Source organism: Maniola hyperantus, chromosome 23, assembly GCF_902806685.2.
Source record: "Maniola hyperantus chromosome 23, iAphHyp1.2, whole genome shotgun sequence".
NCBI lineage: Eukaryota > Metazoa > Arthropoda > Insecta > Lepidoptera > Nymphalidae > Maniola > Maniola hyperantus.
The window spans coordinates 1960183-1987153 of NC_048558.1; the positions used below are offsets into that span (position 1 = coordinate 1960183).

The window sequence follows — 26971 nt, forward strand, 5'->3', positions numbered from 1 at the left end:
CTTGGTGTTCGCGGTCGCCGCGTCAGTCTTGTCGCGGGTGTGTGACAGTGAGCGTGACGGAGGTTCCGGACCTCTTTATGAGCGCCACGACATCCGGGTGCGGCAGGTTCTGCACGGGCTGTCCGTTGATTGCGACTATCGTGTCGCCGACATAAGGTACTCACTTCAGTCTTGGTGTTCGCGGTCGCCGCGTCAGTCTTGTCGCGGGTGTGTGACAGTGAGCGTGACGGAGGTTCCGGACCTCTTTATGAGCGCCACGACATCCGGGTGCGGCAGGTTCTGCACGGGCTGTCCGTTGATTGCGACTATCGTGTCGCCGACGTGAAGGCGGCCGCAGCGAGACGCGGGAGAGTTGGGGATTAGTTGACCTGGAAATGAAACAAGTCCAATTAAGTGGAATTTAACTTAACAATCAAGCAATCGGGGTGATTCTGGCAGGGTCGCCATGAAGTATGTTGAGACCGTAGGTAATAATAAAATGCGACAACCGTGAAAGGTGTTTACTCAGAGCCGGCTTATGATCTACCAAACTTATGGGCTAACAATACCAATAAAGAAATCTTACATACTATTGTCTTAATCGTATTGCCTAACTACTTAACGCACATAATTTTGCATTACCTCTCTTTCAATCCGATGTGCAGGCAACCTACTTCGATATATTGAGGAGTTGCATTTTTATGTTACAGCTAATATGAACATGCTACGTTTAAACTGACAATTCGTACATATTACAACGTATCTCGCGATCATTGCTGTCAAACGTCTGCCTAGAGAGAGGCAGCAATAGCCACAAAGCAAAATAACAAAATGAACTGTCGCATTTCTACTGCTGTCGCGTTGCTGTCGCTACTGCAACGTTGTACGTAATCACCCCGCGGGTCTGATCAGATGCCATTCATATTTTTTTAGAATAAATACCTAAAGTGTGGCCAAAATTTCATTGACGCACCTTCACTATGAAACCCTCACGAAACTAGTCTCTTTTGCGCATAGGGATAGACGCGCTTAATAAGCGCTCTAAGCTAAATTTAAGAGTATCGGCATCTTTTTCTTTTTACCATTGCTAAAAAAGGACAGAACATTAATTTTACATTTAAAAATTCTAAATTTTAGTGCACGCTACAAAATTTAAAATATAGGCTCGCGACTGGCGGCTAAAGTCACGTAGTTTGACAGCTCTAAATTAAATTTAAAACTGTGTCAAATTGCTTTGAGCCTCAATAGCTCAACCGGTATAGGAGTGGACTGAAAACCGAAAGGTCCACGGTTCAAATCCCGCCCGTTGCACTATTGTCGTACCTACTCCTAGCACAAGCCTGACGCTTAATTGGAGAGGAAAGGGGAATATTAGTCATTTAATATGGCTAATATTCTTTATATAAAAAAAAAAAAAAAAAAAAAAAAACTGTCTGTCCTTTTCATATTACATTAGTAAGAGGATGCGAACATTCTCAAATTTAGGCGTGCTTAGAATCAGTACCAATAGCTACCTATAGTGCTAGTGGCCTTGTTGGTGGAGGATATGACGACGAAGCCGAAGCCCTCGCCCTCGCTCCGCGTCACCGTCACGTCGTAGGGCGCACTCGACCACCCGGGGTCGTACTGGACCCCGTACCTGCGACATTCAATGCATTTAAATACAATACTACCACTTTCATAAGTTTACAAAACTTAGAAACAAAAAGGCAGAATAGACTAAAAAGGACCAAACCTTTTGAGTTAGTGTATAGTGATTAGTGATAGTGTACATAGTGTAAGTGCTGAAAGAACACGTGAACAAAGTGTCATATCTCAAATCAAGAAAGACTAAGATGCGTCAGTGGACAATTTCTTAGTATATAAGATAATTTATAAGTTTAGGTTAAAATAAAATTACTTATTAGTCATACATTAGGCTAGATCGTAATATAATTGAGTAGCTAATTGGCACTCAACAATAAGGAAAAAAAAAAAAAAAAAGGCAGAATTCGGACTTCCAAAATGAGTCACCCATCCAGTTACCGACTTGGGTCAACATTGCTTAACAATCGCAATCGTTACGCGTTGTTACAACTAGGCCACTCGGTCTCTCTTAAAAGTGTTACTGTACGCGGCAGAAAATAGTGTACATCGGTCTTTAGAATGACATTTTGGCTTTGTAGAACGTCGTCTTTGTCACTCATACCTATACAAGCTTATGCTCGCTACTTCGTCCGCATGGACTACACAAATTTCAAACCGCTATTGGTTGAAATTTCAAAAATCCTCTCTTAGCTGATGCCTACGTCATAACAGCTATCTGCATGCCAAACTTCAGCCAAATCCATCCAGTAGCTTGAGCTGTGCGTTGATAGATCAGTCAGTCAGTCACTTTTTCCTTTTATATATTTAGATGACGTTTCGTCAGTCTCAACGACAGAGACAATGGGGCCGATTCTCTTGTACACAATCTCTAAACTAAACTAAAATGACACGTCTAAATCTATTGCTATCCCTGTCATAATGTTGCTTGCCGAAAAGGATAGCACTAGATTTAGACGTCTTAATTTAGTTTAGCTTAGAGATTGTGCACAAGAGAATCGGCCCCATTGCTCTACAAACCCGCTATCTCCTTCTAAAGGTCAATGTGCATTATTTTCTGCCACATACTGTAGTACTGTTAATCACTACCCCTATTATAAATGCGAAAGTGTGTTTATTTGTTGGTTTGTTGGTTTGTCCTTCAATCACGTCGCAACGGAGCAACGGATTGACGTAATTTTTTGACTGGGTATAGTCAGAGACCTGGAGAGTGACATAGGCTACTTTTTATCCCGGAAAATCAAAGAGTTCCCGCGGGATTTTGAAAAACTTAAATCCACGCGGACAAAGTGTAATAGACACCGGTATAACATGTCCGACCTTAGCGCACCAAATTGTAATAACATATTTGTTCAAGTTTTTAGAAATGGAGAAGGCAACCCACTGTAATACAGTGTTTACTAGTGCAGGGGTTGCCCATTCATACGTCTACTATACCTAGGTCTACTTAATTATTACTTGTTTTTATCTGTATTTTATATGTAACTAGCTTATGCTCGCGACTTCGTACGCGTGGACTACAAAATTTCAAATCCCTATTTCACCCCCTTAGGGGTTGAATTTTCAAAAATCCTTTCTTAGCGGATGCCTACGTCATAATAGCTATCTGCATGCCAAATTTCAGCCCGATCCGTCCAGTAGTTTGAGCTGTGCGTTGATAGATCAGTCAGTCAGTCAGTCAGTCAGTCAGTCACCTTTTCCTTTTGTATATATAGATTTAATTAATATATAATAATATCTAATATTCAATACTTATCAGGCAATAATCAGATGCATCAGATAATCCCGATGTATTACTGAAGCATGTTAAAAAGCCTGATTTGTCTCTTTCTCTAATTGTAAAAGGTAAGGTGTCTAATAAAACCAACAAACTGTGATTTAAAAAAGTCGCGGGCATCAGCTAGTAAAGATTGAAGTAGAAAACTCACATAGGTAAATGCGCAGCGGGCGGGTAGAGCGGTGCGGGGTGCAGGATGTTGTAGGGGCCCGCCGGCACGTGGTGGTGTGGTTCCGCCCTAGGAAACAATCAAAACTTTTTACTAATGATTTTAAGCTTATTTCGTGTACAATGAACCAAAAGCTTAATTTGCTATAATCCGCTGAAACAGGTCGAATATGTATGGTGCAACATGCAGCATGCGAAATGCACCGCCCGTCCTCCCACTGCTAAGCATACAGGTAGACGCAGCCACCAGGCAAGCAATACGCACGTCGCAATTTTGACGTCACACCTTACTAATACCATAGTAGCTTCGTGCGGTTTCATAGAAATTTTCGTTTTGCGAGAAAGGGATAGAAGACCCTCCCACTCCAAAATTAAAATGCCTGTAACTTTGTAAATCTTTGTTGGATTTTAATATATTTTTCAGTGTACGTCATTATTTTTATCCTAGTTTATAATAAAGTAATAATATTTATCAAATTCAAAAGTAGGATGATACCTCCTTGGCGCAGTGGTCTTATCTGTGGGAGGTCCCGGGTACGATTCCCGGCAGGGGAAATTTCGGAATAAAATTTTCTCTGGTCTGGTCTGGTCTGGTGGGAGGCTACGGCCGTGGCTCGTTACCATCATACCGTCCAAGCCGTGCCACTAAGCTATTTAGCGTTCTAGTACGACACCGCGTAGAAACCGACCAGGGGTATGGGATTCAATGAATCTGCCATTCCACTTTCAGGTAAGCCCGCTACCATCTTATACTGCATCTCAACTGAGATTTCTGTCTCTATCATTTGTATGGGATTACGTAACAGAGATAGCTTATTATGTATTATTATGTATTTACGCTGTTGATTACTTTCAAATAAACAAAATAAAATAAAATAAAATAAAATAGCGCTATACTAACTTCTTTCCGCGGATAGGGTATAGACGAACAAATGGTATGATCAACTTACGCGAGTAAAGGTTGGTGTGCATGCGGCGGTGGTATACTGGGCAGGCCGAGAGGTTGTATGTCCGCCCTATTATGGCGCACACCTAGTGTTACCTGAAAGTACACCATCATGATGATATATATTTTAATTCCTTATAATATAATAATAATTTTTTCGCAAATGATACGAAAAGTAGAGTATTTTCCTCAGTGATAAAGCTGTCTTAGTCTTGGGTGAACTTAAATCGTCACCCGCGACAGAAGACACTGCTTTATCCCCTTGGTTAATAATCTACTAATTCATGAGAACCTACAAGGTACATTTCACACATTCGCATAAATGGTAAAATGAGGCGAGCTGCCTATACAGTTATATCCTATCCGCAGAAAGGGCTTAGTATAGCGCTCTCTCTGTTAGATAATCCCATACAAATGATAGAGACAAAAATCTCAGTGTGCGCTAACCATTTTGAGTTGACAAAATTGACACTTCTTTTAATTAAACAAATTTAATGTAAAAAGTTAAAACAATAGCCAAAATAACAAATTTAAAATTAAAATTTCACATAATTAAAACATAGCCTAAACTGACTCTGACACCTAGTCAGGGGTGGAGTCATGACACTTGTCACATAGACACTAGACAGGTACAATAAAAAAACATTTTGAGTTACAATCAATTACAAACGAAACTATGTTTTCTAATTGAATTTCGAATGTTTTATGGAAACATTTTCCAATTGAATTCCGAATGTTTGTTGAAAACATATTTATATGGTTGGTGTCTCAAAATGGTTAACGCCCACTGTGATTTTTGTCTCTATCATTTGTATAGGATTAAGTAACAGAGAGAGCGCCATACTGACTTCTTTCCGCAGAAATAGTACGTATAGTATAAAATTTTATATAGATTTTAACAGAGTTAAATTACGCAGACAAGTTTTAAAGCAAACTAGAACTTACGTGTCCTCTAGAGGCGGCTTGACAGACGTAGGCCACGGCTCGGGCGTGCGTGGCGCCCGCTAAAGGTATACCGTCCACCGAAGTTAATAGATCACCTGGTCTAAGCAAACCGTCCGCTGGACCCCCTGGCAAAACCAAATTTTTCAAATTTTCAATTGGGTATTTGACTACATCAAAAATAAATTCTTTCTCAGTGATAATTAAATAGAGGGGTCCTCCAAAATACGTAAAGTCCACTTCCTTTGTTGGTTTTAATTGCATTTTAAATTATCGATTATACTAAAAAAAGCACGTCAAATGATTGTGACGTCACACACCGTTATTTCATAGAATCTCGCATACTAAGTGTGCGTTTTGACGTTTGATAAAAAGTTACTGATTTGACTAGTTGTCAAATACCGTATTCACGTAAATATTTACGAAAATGTATTAAAATCTCTTTTTTTTTTTTTTTCTTTTTTTTTTTTTTATTAACTATCAAATATTGAACATTTTACAAATACTAAATGATGCCCGTGACTTTGTCCGCGTGGATTTAGGTTTTTGAAAATCCCGCTGGAACTCTTTGATTTTCCGGGATCAAAAGTAGGCTATGTCCTTCCCCGGGATGAAAGCTGCCTCTGTACCTTTCATCAAAATCGGTTGGACGGATGAGCCGTGAAAAGCTAGCAGACAGACAGACAGACACACTTTTGCATTTATAATATTCAGTATGGATTATACCTATGTCTTCAACAAGACGTTACTTGAGGGATTACGGGCGTTACGTGACATTTTTATTAACGCGTTTTTAGGGTTCCGTACCCAAAGGGTAAAAACGGAGCCCTATTTTTGTCACTGTGCTGTATACTTACAATATTTGTATTTGTTATTACTATGTACGGGAAGGCTCTGGCTCCTAAGATACGGGATCTCCTAGTTTAGGAGCCAGGACTCCATTTAAGTCAAATGTTAAATTTTTAGTCTAAATAATATATAAAAGGAAAAGGTGACTGACTGACTGATCTATCAACGCACAGCTCAAACTACTGGACGGATCGGGCTGAAATTTGGCATGCAGATAGCTATTATAACGTAGGCATCCGCTAAGAAAGGATTTTTGAAAATTCAACCCCTGAGGGGGTTAAATAGGGGTTTGAAATTTGTGTAGTCCACGCGGACGAAGTCGCGAGCATAAGCTAGTAATAAATAAATATTCATTCATTCATGGAAAAAGAGCTGAAAAAATTTTTTTGTCCTACCCCTAGCACGAATGTTTTTTAAAATTCTTTTCTATCTTATTATTAACTCGCTTTACTTAACATAGGAGTGGGTAGAGACCGTTGTCGTGAGCTTACCTGGTACAACGTACCCCACGGCTACGCGGCTGCCGTCCTCGGTGCCGCCAACTATACGAAAGCCGAAGCCGGCGGAACCCCTCGCTAGTCTCACCAGAACATCCGCTTCCGGGTCTGTCGTACCGCCCGCTTCCACCTTGAAAATACAGTTTGATGTAATTTATCCCACCCGTCATACCTTTAAGGGCTCCCTTCGGCGGTGTTCTCGCTATACCTACTCTATCCACGGAAAGAAAATAGTCGACGCATTTTAAACCGAGTCGTCAAGTAATCGGTCTGTTTCACTCGCACTTACAGGTCGTAGGTAAGTGCGAGCGAAACAGACATAGCTCGACGACTCCGTTTAAAATGCGTCGACTATAGTATAGTGCTCTCTTTGTCACGTAATCCCATACAAATGACAGAGACGAAAATCTTAGTGGGCGTTAAACATTTTGAGCCACCAATCAATCACAAACAGAAAAATATACAGTGGACCTCCGGTAATGCGACAAACATTTTGCAGGGCAGTGTCGGACTATCGAATTTGTCGGATAATAGAGTACTGCCTAAGGACTATAGTCCTGAATTTTTTACAAAAGAGTACCTTGTAATCCGACAAATTACGATTTAGGCGGTCTAAAATATCACATTTTTCTTTAATTGTCAATGTTTTGTGCTTTCGCTTCTGAGCTTGTGACGACATTACTATAGATATTCTAGAGTATTTCCGGGATAAAAAGTAGCCTTTGTCACTCTCCAGCACGCCTAACATGCGCAACACGAGAAAATTTTGTCTACGCATTTACTCGTCTTATTTGTATGAAAAAACACGAGATAATGTTGATTACAAAATTTTCTCGCGGGGCGCATGTTAGGTCTTCAGGACTTGCACTACAACCATGCAAAAAATTATGTCGATCCGTTGCTTCTTTGCGACGTGATTAAAGGACAAACCAACAAACAAACACGCATTCGCATTTATAATATGGGTAGTGATTTATTACCTGAGGGTAGTTGGCGACATACAAAGCTGGTTGCTCGGTCTCGTAGCACGGCGACCGCCCTGGACTATGCATATGTCTTGCGGGAGATTGTTCGCGAAGCCTACAAACAAACAATATCTTATTATGAAATAGCTTTTATAAACAAACCCTCTATAAAAATTTAGAAAAAAAAAATAGCTTTTTCCTGCATCGTACTCAGAATAAATACCTGTAGAAGTAGCCCTATTGTGACTCTTACTGTTAGAGCGAGATAGCTAAATACACCTAAGCTCTTATAAGAACGTGACAAAATGATTATTGAAAAACTGAATTAAACGGGGAATTCGGGTTTTGAACTAGTTAAACTTGTTTAATTATCTGATTTAATAAGATTTTACAAAAAACACATTATACGCGGCGGAGACATAAAATCAAAGAGAACAGAGCGAAGTGTCAAAACGTTTACATTATGGGCTGCGTTCCATTTCACCAACAATTATGTTTTGTCCTTATCACCGTGGCCACTTTTTTGTCTGTAAAGATGTATTTTGTACGTGAGACCTTGACAAACAACGTGAAGTGAGATTATGTTGACTCAAGTATTTTAAAGAAATAATTGATTTGTTTTGTTGTTTTATGTTTTTGAAGGTATTGTGCAATGGTGTACATAGGCAAATACTCAATTGCGATTGTAATAATGATTGATGCAAGTTTTACGCAATCGACCTGCGGCTATACTGAGCTGTCAAACGCCATAATTTTAATCGTACAAGCTTTCAGCTTCTACATCTTTAAATAATTCACGAAACAATCGTACCTATATTGTATCGATATCAACAATTCTTAGCAAAGCTAGCAAACAAACAATGGTACTGATTCTGAGCACAACTTTTTAGTGCATTCACATCCTCTTCTTACTAATATAATATGAAAAGGACAGACATAGTTTGACAGTCTTAAGTTTTTTATTTATTTTTTATTTTGTTAGTTTTTTGCAATCAACAGCGATATAGATAATTTTACATAATAACAGACTGAAAATAAGGTTAAATAGGATTACAAGTTTTTACAGATTACTTAAATAGATATTAATTATAAATTTATAAATTTATAACAGCACGTTTGATAATTTAAACAAGCTTTACAATAATATAATAATATGAAAACATAAAAGTCAATTAACTAGTAAAAATACCTAGTAGGTGATTCACAACATATGTATGTGTGTGTAAGTTTAATTTAGAGCCGTCAAACCTCGTGACTTTAGCTGCCAGTCGCGAGCGTATCGTTTAAATTTGTAGCGTGCACTAGAATTTAGAGTCTTTAAATCTAAAATTCATGTTCTGTCCTTTTTTAGGAATATTAAAAAGAAAAGGATGCAGATACTCTTAATTTAGTTTAGCGAAAAACAACAGAATCAGCACCATTGCCACATTGGCCGGACCGCTTGTGGCGCCCTCTAAGATCAGTTTTGCCTGTGGATCCCCATTACAGCAAAACAACTGGTTGTTTCTTTGTTTACAAACAAACGAGTACACATCAAACACGAACATCGCTAAGGGAATGGGAATGGAAAATTCCGCATAAGTCCCGCAAATTGCTAATGAGCGTTTTAGTGACGTCTGCACTAGACTGAAGTTTCGAGCTGATGGTATATTTTTATTTCGGCTGACGTCAAAATGACGTCATTTCTATGTTAATGAGACATGGTTCCAGCGCAATAGGAATTTTACGGGACTTATACATACGAGTAATTCACACAACACAGGGTTAAATATAACTTACTTAGTGTAAATAACTATAGTAAAAGGTTTGCATCTTCCTGGGCAGCTATATGTAAACATAAATTATATAATCTCCAAAATCTTTTCTAAATTATTCAAGTTAAAATTAGCATTTAAAAGACAAAATCAGACGCAAAAAAATAGGTTTTTGCTTTTATATCACTAGATGATACACGCAACTTCGTCCCCGTGGATTTAGGTCTTTGAATCCCGCAGGAATTCTTTGATTTTCCGGATTAAAAAGTAGATATGTCCTTCCCCGGGATCTTTTCCAAGCTATCTCCGTACCAAGTTTCTTCAACAGACGAACAGTAACAGACAACAGTTAGAGGTCAACAAACGTTTAGTAGATAGGTGGCGCGGGGTCAATGCCACGCCATAGAGCATTGACCGCTATACATTGCGGGTTTGAAAAATACTAAGTCTACAAGTATAAATAGTTATTTGCATTGGATTGTATTTAGGTAGTATATAGCGCTAAGTTTTCGCTAGTGTTCTAATTACGCCCTGTTTATACATTTTAAACAAACTTTAAATAAATACTAGCTGATGCCCGCGACCTCGTACGAGTGGATTTAGGTTTTTAAAAATCCCATGGGAACTCTTTAATTTTTCGGGATAAAAAGTAGCCAATGGCACCGATTCTAAGCACAACCTAATTTTAGAGTATTCGCACCCTCTTCTTACTATTGTAATATGAAAAGGACAGAAGCAGTTTGACATTTCTAAATTTAATTTTTAGATGGTAAAACCCGTGATTTTAGCACGCACTCGCGAACCTACTGTTTAAATTTGTATTGTGCACTAAAATTTAGAGTCTTTAAATGTGAAAGTCATGTTCCGTTCCTTTTTTAGCATTAGTAAAAAGAAAGGGATGCAGATACTCTAAATTTAGTTTAGACAGAGACTAGAGAATCGGGGCCTATGTCCCATTTCTTAAACTATACCCATGCAAAAAATCACGTCGATCCGTAACTCCGTTGCGACGTGATTGAAGGACAGACCAACAAACCTACAAACAAACACACTATCATATTTATAATAGGGGTAGTGATTTACCTTAATGGCGAGCCCTTTATTCTGCTATTGGAAGAGTTATTGGAAGGCGATTGACTCTGCAACCGCGTGGAGGGAGAATTTGTTAACAGTCGATCCGTTGCGCTGGCGTTTGATGGAGAATGACTTCTCATGCGACCTGGGGAGTAAAACGAGCGATTTCTACTTCGACTTGTATAGTAGTTCTTCTCATGGAAACAACAAACAAATCATAAAGCCTCGATAGATAGCTCTACGGTTAAAGGAACGGACTGAAAACCGAAAAGTTGCCGGTTCAAGCCCTATCCGTTGTACTATTGTCGTACCTACTTCTAGCTTTACGCTTAATTGGAGGGGAAAGGGGAATATTAGTCAGCAATTAATTTGGCTAATTTTCTTTAAAAAATCATCATCATCATCACCCATCGCCGGCTCACTACACAGCATGGGACTCCTCTGAGAGTGAAAAGGGTTTTGGCCATAGTCTTCCATGCCGGCCATGTGCGGATTGGTAGACCTCACACAGCTTTGAGAACATTGTGGAGAACTCTCAGGCATGCAGGTTTCCTCACAATGTTTTCCTTCACCGTTAAAGCAAGTGATATTTAATTACTTAAAACGCACATAACTCCGAAAAGTTAGAGGTGCGCGCCCGGGATCGAACCCCTGACCTCCGATTAGAAGGCGGACGTCCTACACTACTATACTGCAGCTATAACAACAAATAATAAAAATGTCAAAACGGTCGCCACGAAAATTAAAATCAAATAAAAAGTGTTATTTCTTGGACGAAGGTTCGGAACCTTTTATGTGCGAGTCAGATTCGCACTTGACCGGTTTTTTTAAATAAGTAGAAAAATCTTTCTATTTTCTATTACAGTACGCGGCCGCAATTAATGTACCTTTAGAAGGAAATAGCAAATTTGTAGAACATTGTCTCTGTCGTTGAGACCGACAAAACGTCATGTAGGTATGAGTGACAGAGACAACGCTCTACAAAGCCGTAATATCATTGTAAAGGCCGATGTACATTACTTTCGGTCGCGTACTGTATATCTTTTCGAAGTGAATTTTTTTTAAGTGCATTGGGCGATTTCGATATGGGTAAAAATTTCTAGGTCGCATCACCGACATGCTAATATTAATAGTATATCTGCTTGAAGTAAAAAACTTCTTCAGGCGCATTGGGCGATTTCAGGATGGATCAAAACTTCAGGGTTGCGTCACCGACATGCTAATGTTAAATCATATGCGTCGTAACCATACTATTGTTAGCTTATTGAAGTTAGTTTAATGAATTGGACAATATTTGACTCATCCGATGTCACGCGATCGGTGGCGGGGAGCCATCTTGAATCGATTTGTATAAATACCTGGTGTTTGAAGGTTTTCAAGCCAGTCTCGTTCCGACTTGAGACTCGACGACTATTAAATACTTTTGTGTTTAGGTCGATATTTTGATTAAGTGGTTACAATAGCAATTGTGCCCTAATCAAGTTAATATTGCAGTTAGGTTATAATAAAGATTAAATCTCTCGATTAGCCTCTACGCGTTGTGATCTATATCCACGTGCAAGCTTTATATGAGGGAACATTTTAATAACTTATAAAATTAGTTAAATTTAACCTGCTTTTCTGACTTACGCTTAAACTATTTATCTATTGTACATTACTTTCGGCCGCGTACTGTATATCTTTTCGAAGTGAATTTTTTTAAAGCGCATTGGGCGATTTCGATATGGGTAAAAATTTCTAGGTCGCATCACCGACATGCTAATATTAATAGTATATCTGCTTGAAGTAAAAAACTTCTTCAGGCGCATTAAGGTGCCTGTCCACTAAAGCGGAGCGGAGCGGAGATGTGTATAGTTGACCAACCAGAGTATTGTTAGGTGACGGAATAAAATTATCACGTTATTTACCGACATTCTGATTGGTCTGTTCATCACATCTCCGCTCCGCTCCGCTTCAGTGGACAGGCACCCTTAGGCGATTTCAGGATGGATCAAAACTTCAGGGTTGCGTCACCGACATGCTAATTTAAATCATATGCGTCGTAACATACTATTTATCGATTGTACATTACTTTCGGCCGCGTACTGTACTTACCAGTGGAGTTGGAAGGCGAGTGCGGTCGGACTCTGCTGGTGGAAGGCGACTGCCGCGACAGTCCGCCCACGGCGGCCGTGTGAGGCGAGTGGAGCATACCGTCGTCGGGGAAACCTGACAAACGTTTTTAAGGGCATTAAACCTAGTTGGCATACCTAAAAATCCGCCATTTTGAAAAAACCTCGTTTTGGTGGCCAATCATAAATTATTATGCAAATAAAGAATTTCAAATTTCTGATTTCATGTGTTAATTTAAGTGATTACAATCAAAGTATTCAGTGATGAAATGTTGTAAGTGACATCATTTCTGAGATATTTGAGTTCAAAATCGTAGAAAAATAAAGCATTACTACGCCGTCACTCTCTACACTGAAACTACGGTAACACCAACGTTGGTAGAATTCGAGCGTTGAAATACTTTAGCGTTAAAGTTGCCTCACCTCCAAAAGGGCTTGAGCCCAGAGCCGTACAACCAGTTAAAAAACTCACCTCCATTATCACTGCTGTCAGCGACGCTTCCCCGCCATTACGCAGCATGCACCGTAGGCGTAGCCACCTCCCCCCACGTATTCTTCCATCGTCCCCCCTCCCACCCTTCACTAGGCCCATCCAACCTCCCGATATACTCAGTTGTATTCTCATCTCATTTCTTGCCATTCTCATCCCACTTTTGCGTTTATGCCCAGTGTCGTACGTTACTGGAGTTGTCAAGTCAATGTCACCTCCAAAAGGGCTAGAACCCAGAGCCGTAAAACCAGAAAAAAACTCACCTCCATTATCACTGCTGTCAGCGACGCTAGCATTCCCCCGCCAGTACGCAGCATTCATATCCACATGCACAGTAGGCGTAGCCACTTCCCCCCACGTATTATTCCATCTTCCCCCCTCCCACCCTTCACTAGGCCCATCCAACCTCCCGATATACTCAGTCGTATTCCCATCCCATTTCTGCCCACTTTCCTCCCATTTCTGGCCATTCTCATCCCACTTCTGCGTTTCTGCCCAGTTCCGTACGTTACTGGAGTTGTCAAGCCAAGGTTGTTGCTGCCACTGGTTATCCTGGTTAATGTTGTTTATATTGGAATCGTTCCAGGGAGTGACGACGGGCAGGGTCAGTCTTGCCCCGGGGGTGCTGCTTCGACGGCGTCTTTCCATTAACGTTTCCCGGTTTTCCCGGTTTTTGTGTTCCGGGACTGCGTACGTTGCTTCAACTGTGGAAAAGGGGTGTATATTTTTATTTTATTTATTGACCAGCTTATTCCCGCGACTACGTCCGCGTGGACTGCTCAAATTTCAAACGCCTATTTTACCCCCTTCGGGATTGAATTTGATTGTAAATTTGTGGTTACATCACAAAAAAAATTAAAATGTGTTCATGAACAATAATTAGTTTTTCAATTTTATATTTCAATAGCTTTAGTTTTAAGTTTGCGTCATCATTATCACCACTATATCTTACAAATCCAACATCTGACTATCAAAAAGAGTAATTTATTACCTATTTTGAATAAGTCATTTGACTTTGAAATTTTTTAAGTAAGGTAACTATACCAAACGGCAGCAGCAGATTTTATGCATTATAGTTTTTGATTTATCATGCTAAATGTCGAAAAAGTACGACTGCAGTAAGAAACCCTCGGTGCGCGAGTTTTTTTTAACATTTGGTTCAAAAAAAAAACGGTCAGTACGAGTCAGACTCGCGCACCGAGGGTTCCGTGGACACTTACCAGGGTCCATGCCATTCTGCCTGTCTCTAACATCATTGTCGATCGTGTGCAGCGATTTTTTAAGTAAGGTAACTATACCAAACGGCAGCAGCAGATTTTATGCATTATAGTTTTTGATTTATCATGCTAAATGTCGAAAAAGTACGACTGCAGTAAGAAACCCTCGAAGCGCGAGTTTTTTTAAACATTTGGTTTAAAAAAAACGGCCAGTACGAGTCAGACTCGCGCACCGAGGGTTCCGTGGACACTTACCAGGGTCCATGCCATTCTGCCTGTCTCGATTTTTTAAGTAAGGTAACTATACCAAACGGCAGCAGCAGATTTTATGCATTATAGTTTTTGATTTATCATGCTAAATGTCGAAAAAGTACGACTGCAGTAAGAAACCCTCGAAGCGCGAGTTTTTTTTAACATTTGGTTAAAAAAAAACGGCCAGTACGAGTCAGACTCGCGCACCGAGGGTTCCGTGGACACTTACCAGGGTCCATGCCATTCTGCCTGTCTCTAACATCATTGTCGATCGTGTGCAGCGGCTGCGACCGCAGTTGTTCTGCCGTGGGCGTTTTACTTCTGCCCATTTGATTGTTATTTGATGCGGCTGAAACCAATAGCAGCTTTATTACTAGACTAGCTTTTACCCAGAGAATTTTTCGCTTTTACCCGTCACTTCACCTGCGTGATATAATCCATACCAATATTATAAATGCGAAAGTGTATCTGTCTGTCTGCTAGCCTTTCACGACCCATCCGTTCAACCGATTTTGACAATTTTTTGTACAGATATAGCTTGCATCCCGGGGAAGGACATAGGCTACTTTTAATCCCTACCCTTATTATAAATGCGAAAGTGTTTGTTTGTTGGTTTATTGGTTTGTCCTGCAATCACGCCGCAACAGAGCGACCTGATTCTTGCATGGGTATAGTTAAGGACCTGGAGAATGACATATACTTTTTATCCTGGAAAATCAAAGAGTTCCCACGGGATTTTTGAAACCCTAAATCCACGCGTACGAAGTCGCGGGCATCAGCTAGTAAAAGAAAAACCGACCAAGTGCGAGTCAGGCTCGCACAATGAGGGTTCCGTACTACAGTCGTATTTTTTCGACATTTTGCACGATAACACAATTTAATTTTTTTTGTGTGATGTAACCACAAATTCACGATCTTCAGATTTTTCCCCTAATGTCAGCTATAAGACCTACCTTCCTTCCAAATTTCATGATTCTAGGTCAACGGGAAGTACCCTGTAGGTTTCTTGACAGACAGACAGACAATAAAGTGATCCTATAAGGGTTCCGTTTTTCCTTTTGAGGTATGGAACCCTAAAAAAAAAAACTCACTTGTAGCAGGTTGAACGCGAGTAGCAGAGCGGCTTCTCGGCGCCCGCGTTATGGTGTTCCGTCTCCACACACGCAGCGTGGTCTCTGACAACGCCGGGCAGTCCTTTAGTACCTGTGAATAAAAGTACACATTGTGGCTAATTCCATTGTACACAATCTCTAAACTAAACTAAAATGTCACGCCTAAATCTATTGCTATCCCTTTCATAATGTTGCTTGCAGAAAAGGATGGCACTAGATTTAGACCTGTTAATTTAGTTTAGTTTAGAGATTGTGTACTAGAGAATCGGCCCCATTACTGTACCTAGTGGAGCCAAGTGCCCTGCACGTATTGTTGAGGGATTTCTCGGCGTCCAAAATGATAGTGCACTGTATTCCACGTTATAAGCAATTTATTAGTAAAGAGAACAACTATTAATTAATTAAGACACAAATTCGTCTGACGTGTTCATTTTTCGTTGTCGTGTGTATGAAAGTAAATGTGTGGTCCGCTAGTCGTACGCGGTCGCGTAACACGCGAGCCGTTTCCGACGCGCGACCTTCTCAACGCGGCCGAATAACCGCGGCTATCCTGAACAGTACCCGTAGTACAAGATTTTACGTCTCGCCAAACCAAACCAAATTCGAGAGTCGAAATACTTCCGCGTTGCAGTAAACTGGATCTTAAATGCCTTGTTTTAAAGCTCAAGTTTGTCTACACTTCTACAGCCAGCGCTCCAAGCGGAAACATTGCGAAATTAAAATCAGTGGCATTGAATATTTGACTTCAATTCAAGGCTGTTTAGGTCCATTTTACTGTAACGCGGAAGTATTTCGACTCTCGAATTTGGTTTCGTTTGGTGAGACGTAAAATCTTATACTACGGGTACTGATGTTGTAATGAGGAAGTTTCAGGGCAACGTTCAATAAAATTTTCATAGATGGCGCTAAATTACTAACACCACTACAAACGAAAAATAATTCCTATATCTATATGATCTATGCTTTAGGTCAAGTCAATCCTTACGTTTCTTCCCAGATGCAAAATTAATTAATTACTTCTATTATAGTTCACAGATTTTGTGGCGAAGAAACATGAGGAAAACTGCAGTGCACGCTAGCTGTTACTCTTCATCTATGTCATTGATTGACACGACCTAAACATTAAAGCATAGATCATATAGATATACTCATAGGTATTATTTTTCCTTTTTAGTGGTGTTAGTAATTTAGCGCCATCTATGATAATTTTATCGAACGTTGGCAAGAAACTTCCTCTGAGTAGGAGAATTGGGCTTGACCTTAATAATATAAAGGGTGTAACCAGAACGCTGGCAAAAACGAAAACAGGTGATAGTGCTGATGATTACTGATATGATGCTACAAAAAAAAAGTCAAAGTTCGCATTATAGATGTCCCTCATCTAGATAGATAGCCTCAAGCTGATATCGATAGTGCGCACTTTGACTTTGCTCAGACTTAAGATTGAGTTAAAACGAGACGGATTTATGTGAGAGATATAGCTCTGTCTCAAGTCTAAGCTAAGTCAGGGTGCGCTCTATAAATCTCAGCCTGGCTGTGAGAAATAATTTATTTTTGACATAGGCAAATACCGTGATGGATCTAAAGGACTATACAAACACATGAAAAATCCTATTACAATGTAAAGGATTATTTAAATGATAAGCAAGCTTGGAAATGAGTTGCTTAACGACTTTGTGATAGTTCTAATAAGTTTCAATAATTTTGTAAAGTGGTGATAGTAAAAAGAATACCCGGCTGAGTTTGTTGTGGGCTCTTCTCAGACCTGGGCGCGTTTGGAACCCTCGTAGCTTTAGTTTTAAGTTTGAGTAATAATTATCACCACTATATCTTACAAATCTAACACCATACCAGACCATCAATATGAGTAATTTATTACCTATTTTGAATAAATCATTTGACTTTGACTTTGACTTTGACATACCTGCACGACATGTTGATGCGGGGCGTGTCTTACGTCATTTTCACCGATCTGTAGCAGGAGATCCCCTTCCCTTAACCCGGCACAACGACTGCGATCCAAAACCTGGGTAATAATACTTTTTACTTTAAAATAAAGACTATAATCTTACTTTTGACATCATAACGCACACATAAAGTTAAAATGGCGCGTGAGACGTCATTTTGTATGCAAAATATCTATCAGTACGCCTTTCAGCCTGATCTGTCGAGTAGTTTGAGCTATGCGTTGATAGATCAGTCAGTCGTCAGTCAATCAATGATTTTAAGCTTATTTTGTGGTTTAACGACATATTTTAATGTATATAACGGGTACATACCACGATTTTTATTTGGTCGTGGTCACGACGGGACTGCGGTGCTGCGAGAGTTGAAGTTCGAGCTGTCAAGGGCAGTAGCGAACTACCCTCTTTCGGCGAATTAATCGTCGTTTGTATCCATTATATACATTAAAATATGTCAGTCAATCAGTCTTATTTTTAACAGACTTTTCTCTTCTAGATTTATATGACACTAGCTTATGCTCGCGACTTCATCCGCGTGGACTATACAAATTTCAAACCCCTATTTCACTCCCTTAGGGGTTGAATTTTCAAAAATTTTTTTCTTAGCGGATTGTCACCTTTTCCTTTTATATATTTAGATAACCCATATTAGTATAATTTGCAATAATAATTTGAGGGGCTTACCTTTTTAACCTTCTGCCCGTGTACGCTGTCAGCAATAGTAAATCCAAAGCCAGCGGCGCCTCTCCTCAACGTTAACATGAACTCCCGGCCGGGTTCAATCGATGTGCCGTTGTTATTCCGGTGCTGGTGGTCTGTAAGAGATTCATCACCATCATCATCATCAGCCTGTGGACGTCCACTGTTGGACATAGGCCTTCCCTAAAGAGCGCCACCACACCCGGTCCTCAGCCTTCCTCATCCAGCCACTTCCCGCCAGCCTCTTTATACCTATCATCGGTCCATCGTGCTGGAGGGCGTCCCACACTACGCTTGCTTAAACGCGGTCTCCACTCAAGGACTTTCCGGCTCCAACGGTCATCGCCTCTACGACAGGCATGACCTGCCCTCTGCCACTTCAGCTTGCTAATAGTTTGGGCTATGTCAGTGACCTTGGTTCTCCTGCGGATCTCCTCATTTCGGATCTTATTCCTCAAGGAAACTCCTAACATAGCCCTCTCTATAGCTCGCTGAGCGACTTTGAGTTTGTGGACAAGGCTGTTTGTTAGTGTCCACGTTTCAGCACCATAGGTGAGAGATTATCACTACGATATGCGGGATTTGCGTTCCAAAAGCGGTGTTGAGACACATTTCGGATGTTCAAAGAATCATGTTTTAGCCTCAAAAACTACAAATTGGTTTTTTTATTAAAGATATTTTTTAGTGAATTACGAGAGCCAAAACACGATTGGCACAATTTGGCTCAATATAAAAAACGCAAAATTTCCCAAAAATACGCATTTACACGAATAAAACCAATTTCAATAAAATTTCGCATTTATGATCAACTAGATGATACCCGCGACTTGTCCGCGTGAATTTAGGTTTTTAAAAATCCCGTGGGAACTCTTTGATTTTCCGGGATAAAAGTAGCCTATGTCCTTCCCCGAGATGCAAGCTATCGCTGTACCAAATTTCGTCAAAATCGGTTGGCAAGATGGGCCGTGAAAGGCTAGCAGACAGATAGACACACTTTTGCATTTATAATATTAGTATGGATACACTAAGGGATTACGGTATTATTTTATGGTAACAGAGCACATAGAACTTTAAATATAAATATTTATAAAAAGCGTGCAACAAATTTGCGCTCGAGCGGCCCAGACTACTGACCCCGTCAGTCGCCCGCAACGCGTCTTAGAGAGCACCCGCGTACAACTTTAATCCCATTTTGCCCTAAGTGCAAATACCTTCCCAGAAGGAAGATCATCTACCTCAGTAAGACGGAAGCTTATTTTCGCTAAAGCAACAGCATCAAGACAACAAGTGACAATAGTCTCGGGGATGAGTACAATGGATTTCGTAGATATTGAAGTTTTTGAACTCGGAATCACTGCTCGACTCTCCATATGTTACCAACCATCTCTCATATTTGCGGGATGACATCTTAGAAAAGCTAATAGTGACGGGCAACACTGAGGGCAAAAGAGCGAGAGGCCGCTCACCAACTAGGTGGTCCGACCAGCTAAAGGAGTCCAGCAGGTGTGGATTTTATCACATTGTGAAAATGGCCACCAACAGAAGTCAATGAAGCCTTCAGCAACGAAGGAACGATCGGAGAGAGAGAGAGAACTTTTTGACAAATGGGGGTTCCGACTCCAAAGTCAGTATTGGGTACTCACCAGTGGCCAGGGTCAGCAGATGGTCGGCAGAGGGGCACCTGGGCGGCACGGGGTCACGGTCGCTGGTGGTGGCCAGTTCGTCCAGCTCGAAGGATCTGGACAATAGCCGCCTCTGGTTGGGGCTGTGTGGGGGTACAGAGTTGTCAGTTTCGTCGCGTCCTTGAGACTCTACGTGATTTGGCGAGCCGAGGTTAAATCTGTAGATATATCAAGAAGACTTTTTAGACCTCGATAATTGAACTCGACTTTTTGATAATGTAGCTAATTCTGTTGTGCATAAGGAAGCAAGAAAGGAATAACAATACATTTTTTGGACCTGCCATTTTAGTTTAGATTGTGTACAACAGAACCACAGTAGGTACTTAAAAATGATTTTATGAAGATTTATAACAAAACAGAAAAGACCAATGGGTCATTTGTTCAAGGCTTTGCCGATAGCTTTGGTATAAGAAACAATATAGAATCACTAGCTGATGCCTGCGACTTCGTTCGCGTGGATTTACATTTTTCAAAATCCCGAGGGAACTCTTTGATTTTCCGGGATAAAAGTAGCCTATGTGTTAATCCAGGGTATAATCTATCTCCATTCCAAATTTCATCCTAATCCGTTCAGCCGTTTTTGCGTGATTGAGTAACAAACATCCAATCATCCACACTTTCACATTTATAATATTAGTAGGATTAGGATAACTGACCTGGTCCTCAAAGCCCGGGTGAGTTGCTGCATCGCAACAGCATCGGAGGTAGCAGGCGTTGTTGCATCAACTGCTAGCGTGCTGAGAACGCGAGTGTTTGGGTCTTCAGAGTCGAACGATAGCGGGTAACCTGTGGGAAACAATAGATCTTTAGTGATCCTCATAATACAGTATTTGACAACTAGTTTTTTTTTTTTTTTTTTGTCATAAAGCACTGACACCAGTACTTTACTACCATTACAATCTAGCCTATGTAAGAGGCTAATAAGCAATATTATATTAACTTAAACTTATAAACGTACTTATACCTAAGAATCTGTCCATTGACTTAGCTTAGTTTATAGTTAAGATACCTTATTGGAAGACACTTTGTTCTTGTGTTCTTTGATTTGCACTAGCACTACACTTTCACTATAACAACTAGTGAAATAAATAAATAAATAAATAACCTTTTATTTGGGACCATAGCGCACAGTACAAAACAGAACAACACCAGACAAACGTACATAAACAAAACAAAAAAACACAACAAAAAACAAAGCATGAAGACAAAAAGATCACAAATACTTAACTAATACGTACGGAAATCAGTAACTTTTTATCAAACGCCAAAACGCGCACTTAGTATGCGATATTCTATGAAATACTGGAATGTGACGTCACATCATAATGACGTACTTTTTTAGTTTAATCGATAATTTAATGGTTATTACACTTAAAACTAACAAAAGACGTGGATTGTGCGTATTTTGGAAGACCCTCTAGGTATATAATAATCACTGAGACTCTATATTATTGATGTAGTCAAATACATTATAGTTTATGTTATGTTTCCTGTCACGCTTGTGACATTGAATCCTGATTCGATTCAAATCCTAACTGGCCTGAAAATGGGAAATGATTTTTCGTTCGTCGATAGCGATTTTTTAGAGCGTTGTCTCTGTCGTTGAGACCGATTAAATGTCACATAGGTATGAGTGACAGAGACAATGCGCTACAAAGTCGAAATCTCATTCTAAGGGTCGATGAACAATATTTCTTGCCAGCTACTGTGTATTGCTTACCGCGCACAAGATGCAGAGTAACCTCGGTGCCCGGAGTGATGGACTGGAAGATCTGCGCGACCTGCGCGTGGGACAAGCCTCGCACGCCTCTGTTGCCCACGCCCACCACCATGTCACCGGGCCGGAGGGCACCTGGAAAATGAAACAATTGTGTAAAACTATGTCTATAACATGACACGACAATCTATAACATGGGGTTATTCAAGGGGCGGACTAACAAATTCCTGAAAGGCCGGCAACGCATATGCGGTTCCTCTGGTGCTGCAAATGTTCATGGGCGGCGGTAATCACTTAACATCAGGTGACCCGCCTGCTCGTTTGCTCGCTATCTCTATTTAAAAAAAATCTAGAAGTTTTAACCTCAACCTCATACCTGTTAAACCACTAAGCTATAGTGGTTCAACAGGTATGAGGTAGCGTGATAGATGGAAACGTTTAAGTGCGGAAACCAGCCCAGAGCGAAGAAAGAAAAGCCTAGTGGTTCAGGCGTTGTCCTCTTAGTTGGGAGGTTAGGGTTTGATACCGAGCACACATCTCTGACTTTTGGGTGCTATGTGCGTTTTAAGCAATGACATATCAAACATATCATCATGATCAAACCATCACCAGCTCACGGGTCTCCTCTCGGAGTGAGAAGGGTTTTGGCCATAGTCTACCACGCTGGCCATGTGCGGATTGGTAGACTTCACACACCTTTGAGAACATTATGGAGAACTCTCAGGCATGCAGGTTTCCCTTCACGGTTAAAGCAAGTGATATTTAAATAATTAAAACGTACATAACTCCGAAAAGTTAGAGGTGCGTGCCCAGGCTCGAACCCTCGACCTACGATTAGAAGCCGGACGTCCTAACCACTAGGCTATCACAGGCATCACTTGCTCTATGGTGAGAGAAAACATCGTGAAGAAACCTGCATTTGAATTTTCTTTAATACATATCTCAGTCTCACACCCGGCTTTACTTACGTGTTTAGTCGACGTTAGCCCGACTAGTTTCGAACCCATCCGGGGTCCTTTTTCACAGGGACTCAGTACGCGCACGCGTCGCGGTTAACTGAGACGCGTGTTCAAGTCAAGAGTGAATAGGCATCTTCTAGGCAAGCGCGCTCCATCTTAGGCTGCAGCATCACTTGCCACCAGGTTTGATTGCAGACAAGCGCTAGTCTATAACATTTTTAAAAAAAAGTCCTACCATCAATCCAAGCTGGGCTATGTGGCACTATGCTCCTAATCTGCAGATAGCCCTCAGTCTCCGGTATGCCCTCAGCACCAATCAGTGTGAAGCCCAGACCCTGAGTGCCTTTCGTCAGGTTCATGGTAAACCTCTCCCCTCTTAGCTCTCCAGTGGGAGTCGGACCGTTCATCTGGCTGTTGTTTCCGTTTTCAACTGCCATTTTCTCCGCTAGAAATAAAAAAACACATTTCTACATTTCAACAGCATACTTTTATACATCAATCGACTGCGATTGTTAAGCAACATTGGCCCAAGTCGGTAACAGGATGGGTGAAAAATTTACCTCTAAGCCTCCTCGCCTGCAGTACTGGGTTCTCATACTGCGTGCGTCTATTGATGTGATCCACGTAGTATGACCCATATCTCTCGTCCGTCACTCTCTCCCAGCCATAAGGCAGTTCATCTTCCCCACATTCCCCGAGGGAGTGCTTCCTCACTCTTGCTAGACGAGGGTCGAGCCAATGTGATGTTCCAGTGTTGTAGCTGCAAATAAATGTTATCAAATGAGAGAGCTATGCTCAGCGTTTCTCTACATAATAAGATCAGAAATGAGGATATCCATAGAAGAACCAGACAAACTGATGTAGCCTAATAGCTGTGAAGTTGAAGTGGCAATGGGTGGAGCATATAGTTCAAAGAACGACAGACATAGGAGTTTTAAGTTGCTGGAATGGTTACCTCACACTGGAAAGCATAGCTTAAGCAAACATCTCATTAGACAGACAGAACACGAAACTAGTTAATAGGAACTTTTCGATCACACGGCGCATCTCGCAAGACTGCGGCGTCGTCCGTTCAATGTTATTATAGTAGTTTTTTTTTTTAAAGTATATTAGCCATGTTAAATGACTAATATTCCCCTTTCCTCTCCAATGTCCAGCACTGGACGACGGACGTCTATCGGTTGATGACGATTCCTATCACCACCATACTATGACGTTTAAAACACTGCCATACCACATATCTTTTTGTTTTGACATTGAAGAAAACAAAATCCAGAAGTATGAAACTAATTTTGTTTTCTTTTTATAACTTCCTTTAAATATTCTTTTGTACTACTTATTTTGTACTAATTTATATAGTTTTTATCCTTAATAAGTACTTAACAAACTTTAATAGCTATATTTAATAGTACTGTTTTCTAATGCAATAATAACAAAGAAGGCAATTTATTGAGTGCTAAATTTAGCAGGCCATGTAATCTGAATAGGATTATTAGAGTATGAATTTGGCCCTGACACCCTGAATAGCATTAACTAAATTGATTAGTAAGTGACACACTTTAGTAGGAATTGAGTCTATTGTTTTGTTTTATGTAATAAAAATATCTCCATTTATCAAAGAATAAAGCATTTTTAACTTTTTTTTAAAATATTTAAACCAATGTTGTCAAAAGTCTGCCAATCCGCACTTGGCCAGCATAATAGATTATGGCCAAACCCTTCTCATTTTGAGAGGAGGCCCATGCTCAGTAGTGAGCCGGCGATAGGACAATGATAATGACGACTTAAAAATTACATTTTACATGCAGGTTTTCTCAGCAACATAGACTTGAATTTTTCAGAAATTAAGCCAGAGACAGTCAGCTCATTTATAAAATTAAAATAACAATACTCAAACAAAATAATTATACAGTTTAAGTAAAAAAGATATTACCCCTTGTGGATATTCTTTTTTGAATAACACAAAAACATTTTAACACCAAAAATCTTTTCAAATTAAGTATGTAATTAATTACTAAAATCACAAAAAACTAATTTATATTCAAATCTTTTATAACAAAAACTACATTACACATGCAGCTACCAGCAAGAAACTAAGATTTTTCAGCACACATAATTATAAAAGTCTATTTTTGGTAGTCTTCATAATATTTACATTAACGCCTACATCCAAGCCTGGTTAACATCATTAGCAAGTTGTATGGGATACACATTTTCTACTGATTGAATTGGTAATGTGTGTGCATAAAATTGTTTGATTTACAACCAGAATCTGATTCTATTCAAATTTCACTTTATGAAAATGTTATTTACATAGCACTTGGCTTGCGAGTGACTTGAGTAGTACTAGTTTGCATTAAGTAGGCAGTCTGTATCCACATGGTCCACCTGGACCCTCAGGGGTCCACGAGAGACTCGATGGGGGTCTATGTTGGCATGACAAAAAATTTTAATTACATAGACTTGCAAGTGACTTGAGTTTGCATTAAGTAGGCAAAACTGTATCTACTAAAAATATTCTAATTCATTGGTTCCCAAAGTGGTCCATGTGGACCCTCAGGAGTCCATGGGAGACTCGACAGGGGTTTACGTTGGCATGACCAAAAATTTATTTACATAGGCTTGCGAGTGATTTGAGTTTGCATTAAGTAGGCAGGTTGTAGACGGGAGTCTACGTTGGTATGACAAAAAAAATGGGGGTTTACAAGTCCTAAGTGGGGGTCCACGAAAATTTATATGCTTTGATAAAGAAGAACTAAAATGCTGGCTTGACTTTACCTATAATAATATAGACAAATAATATTTTAACAAGCTCATCAGCAACTGATACTTACACTTTTTTGGTTGGCCTACTTTTTTGACATCCACTCACAGCACAATTAATTAATTAATTAACTAATCAATTTTCACTTATTCAATCTAATTAATATTAATATAATTAAAAACTAGTTTATTATCTGCGACTTTACCCACATGGTCTACACAAATTTCAAACCCCTATTACCCCCCCTTTAGGGGTTAAATTTTCAAAAATCCTTTCTTAGCGGATGTTTACATCATAGTAGCTATCTGCATTTGAGCTGTGCATTGACAGATCAGACAGTCAGTTAGTCAGTCAGCTTTTCCTTTCATATAAATACACCAAAAAAATGTAAAGCCCTTGGCTCCTTGGGAATCAAGTTTTACTCTTCGTAGGCTTGAAAGGACAGGTTTGTGTTATAGCAAAGTTTATAACCTTAGTGAGCCTTGAACTAGTTTTTCCAAAATGCATGCCTTTTTAGTCCTTACTAGGTCCACTCTTTTAACCAAGTATGCAGTAATAAAACTACTTACTCTATAAAATATCTTTCTCCGGAAGGTGTAAAAGCTTTCTCCCACATTGGAGGTAATGGTCCCAAGTTATAATCATCTTCATCCTCTCGTTTATGGTTCGGATCACCAACCCTGACACCAACAACTGACCCTCCAACCGTGCCAGCAGTACCAGAGCTGTGTGTTGAAATATTGGCTGAAGAAAGTCTATCAGAGTCCACTGAACTTTGAGCCATTGCTAATAACCACTACACTTTATAGAAACACGCACATTTTATGAAAATTATCACGAAAACAAACTAGTTCCCGCCAAATAGTTGTACCAATTTGAATTCGGAACATTAACTTTTTACATCACTTGATTCGTCGCATTCCTTGAACTTTACTCATCGGAACGGGAGACATTCCACAAAAACAAAACAATAGTAGAGACACTGACCACTGTGACTCATTTTTCTGAACTGATGACTCTTTGTGTTTATTAGAGGTCTATTTCCTTTTTTTTTGGCTTGAATTTTTTAAAGCAACAAGCAGTTCCACGTATTACGATGATATAAAGTTGCTGATTGCTCGGCCATGTCTCATCAATGTTGCACTTAATCAACGCCCGATATATCCACACTGCAGGTGCATCGGAATATTACCTGTGATATTGAAAACAACACACATTCCGCGTCCCTGTAACGGTAAATTAGATAACACAATTCGAAAGCCAATATTATAACATGCTAATTAGATAACGAGTTCACTTTCTCACATAAATACGTAAAACTTTTAACTTTTTGAAAGTAGGTGCAACAAGTTAAAACTGAGCGCATAGATTTAATATGTATACCTGACTGAGCGAGTAGGACGTAGGGCTTGCGTGTATAAATTACAAGCAATTACAAGTTATTAATGTTCTTGCATGTTCTGTGCGTG

At 39.9% G+C, this 26971-nt stretch overlaps 1 protein-coding gene across 3 annotated transcripts; it reads right to left on the reverse strand.

Annotated features, from left to right (window-relative positions):
• Magi (membrane associated guanylate kinase, WW and PDZ domain containing protein magi) lies at positions 1-26971 on the reverse strand. Of its 3 annotated transcripts, none has more exons than XM_069506513.1 (21): positions 26886-26971; positions 26072-26728; positions 23299-23498; positions 22974-23183; positions 21783-21914; positions 20719-20848; positions 20024-20220; positions 18366-18496; positions 17642-17743; positions 15697-15808; positions 14835-14954; positions 13400-13840; positions 12630-12743; positions 10545-10680; positions 7723-7822; positions 6737-6872; positions 5400-5524; positions 4459-4550; positions 3492-3578; positions 1494-1618; positions 1-368 (listed from the first exon to the last, which is right to left on the reverse strand). In XM_069506513.1, exons 2-21 carry the CDS (start codon positions 26284-26286, stop codon positions 193-195), a joined length of 3081 nt encoding a protein of 1026 aa, XP_069362614.1. In that variant the 5' UTR covers positions 26287-26728; positions 26886-26971; the 3' UTR covers positions 1-192. The 3 variants fall into 3 exon arrangements, with proteins under 3 accessions (XP_069362614.1, XP_069362613.1, XP_034837035.1); XM_069506512.1 differs by having other exon boundaries at positions 26072-26858; positions 26891-26906; XM_034981144.2 differs by lacking the exon at positions 26886-26971 and having other exon boundaries at positions 26072-26878.

Bases quoted from the DNA above. Each gene is read 5' to 3' on its own strand.
- Magi (XM_069506513.1), bottom strand. From the start codon at position 26,286: ATGGCTCAAAGTTCAGTGGACTCTGATAGACTTTCTTCAGCCAATATT. The intron at 5,525-6,736 runs GTAAGCTCACGA...TGGTTTTGCCAG, and splicing joins CGTGGGGTACGTTGTACCAG to GGGGTCCAGCGGACGGTTTG. The intron at 369-1,493 runs GTAGCTATTGGT...TTTCATTTCCAG, and splicing joins CAAGGCCACTAGCACTATAG to GTCAACTAATCCCCAACTCT.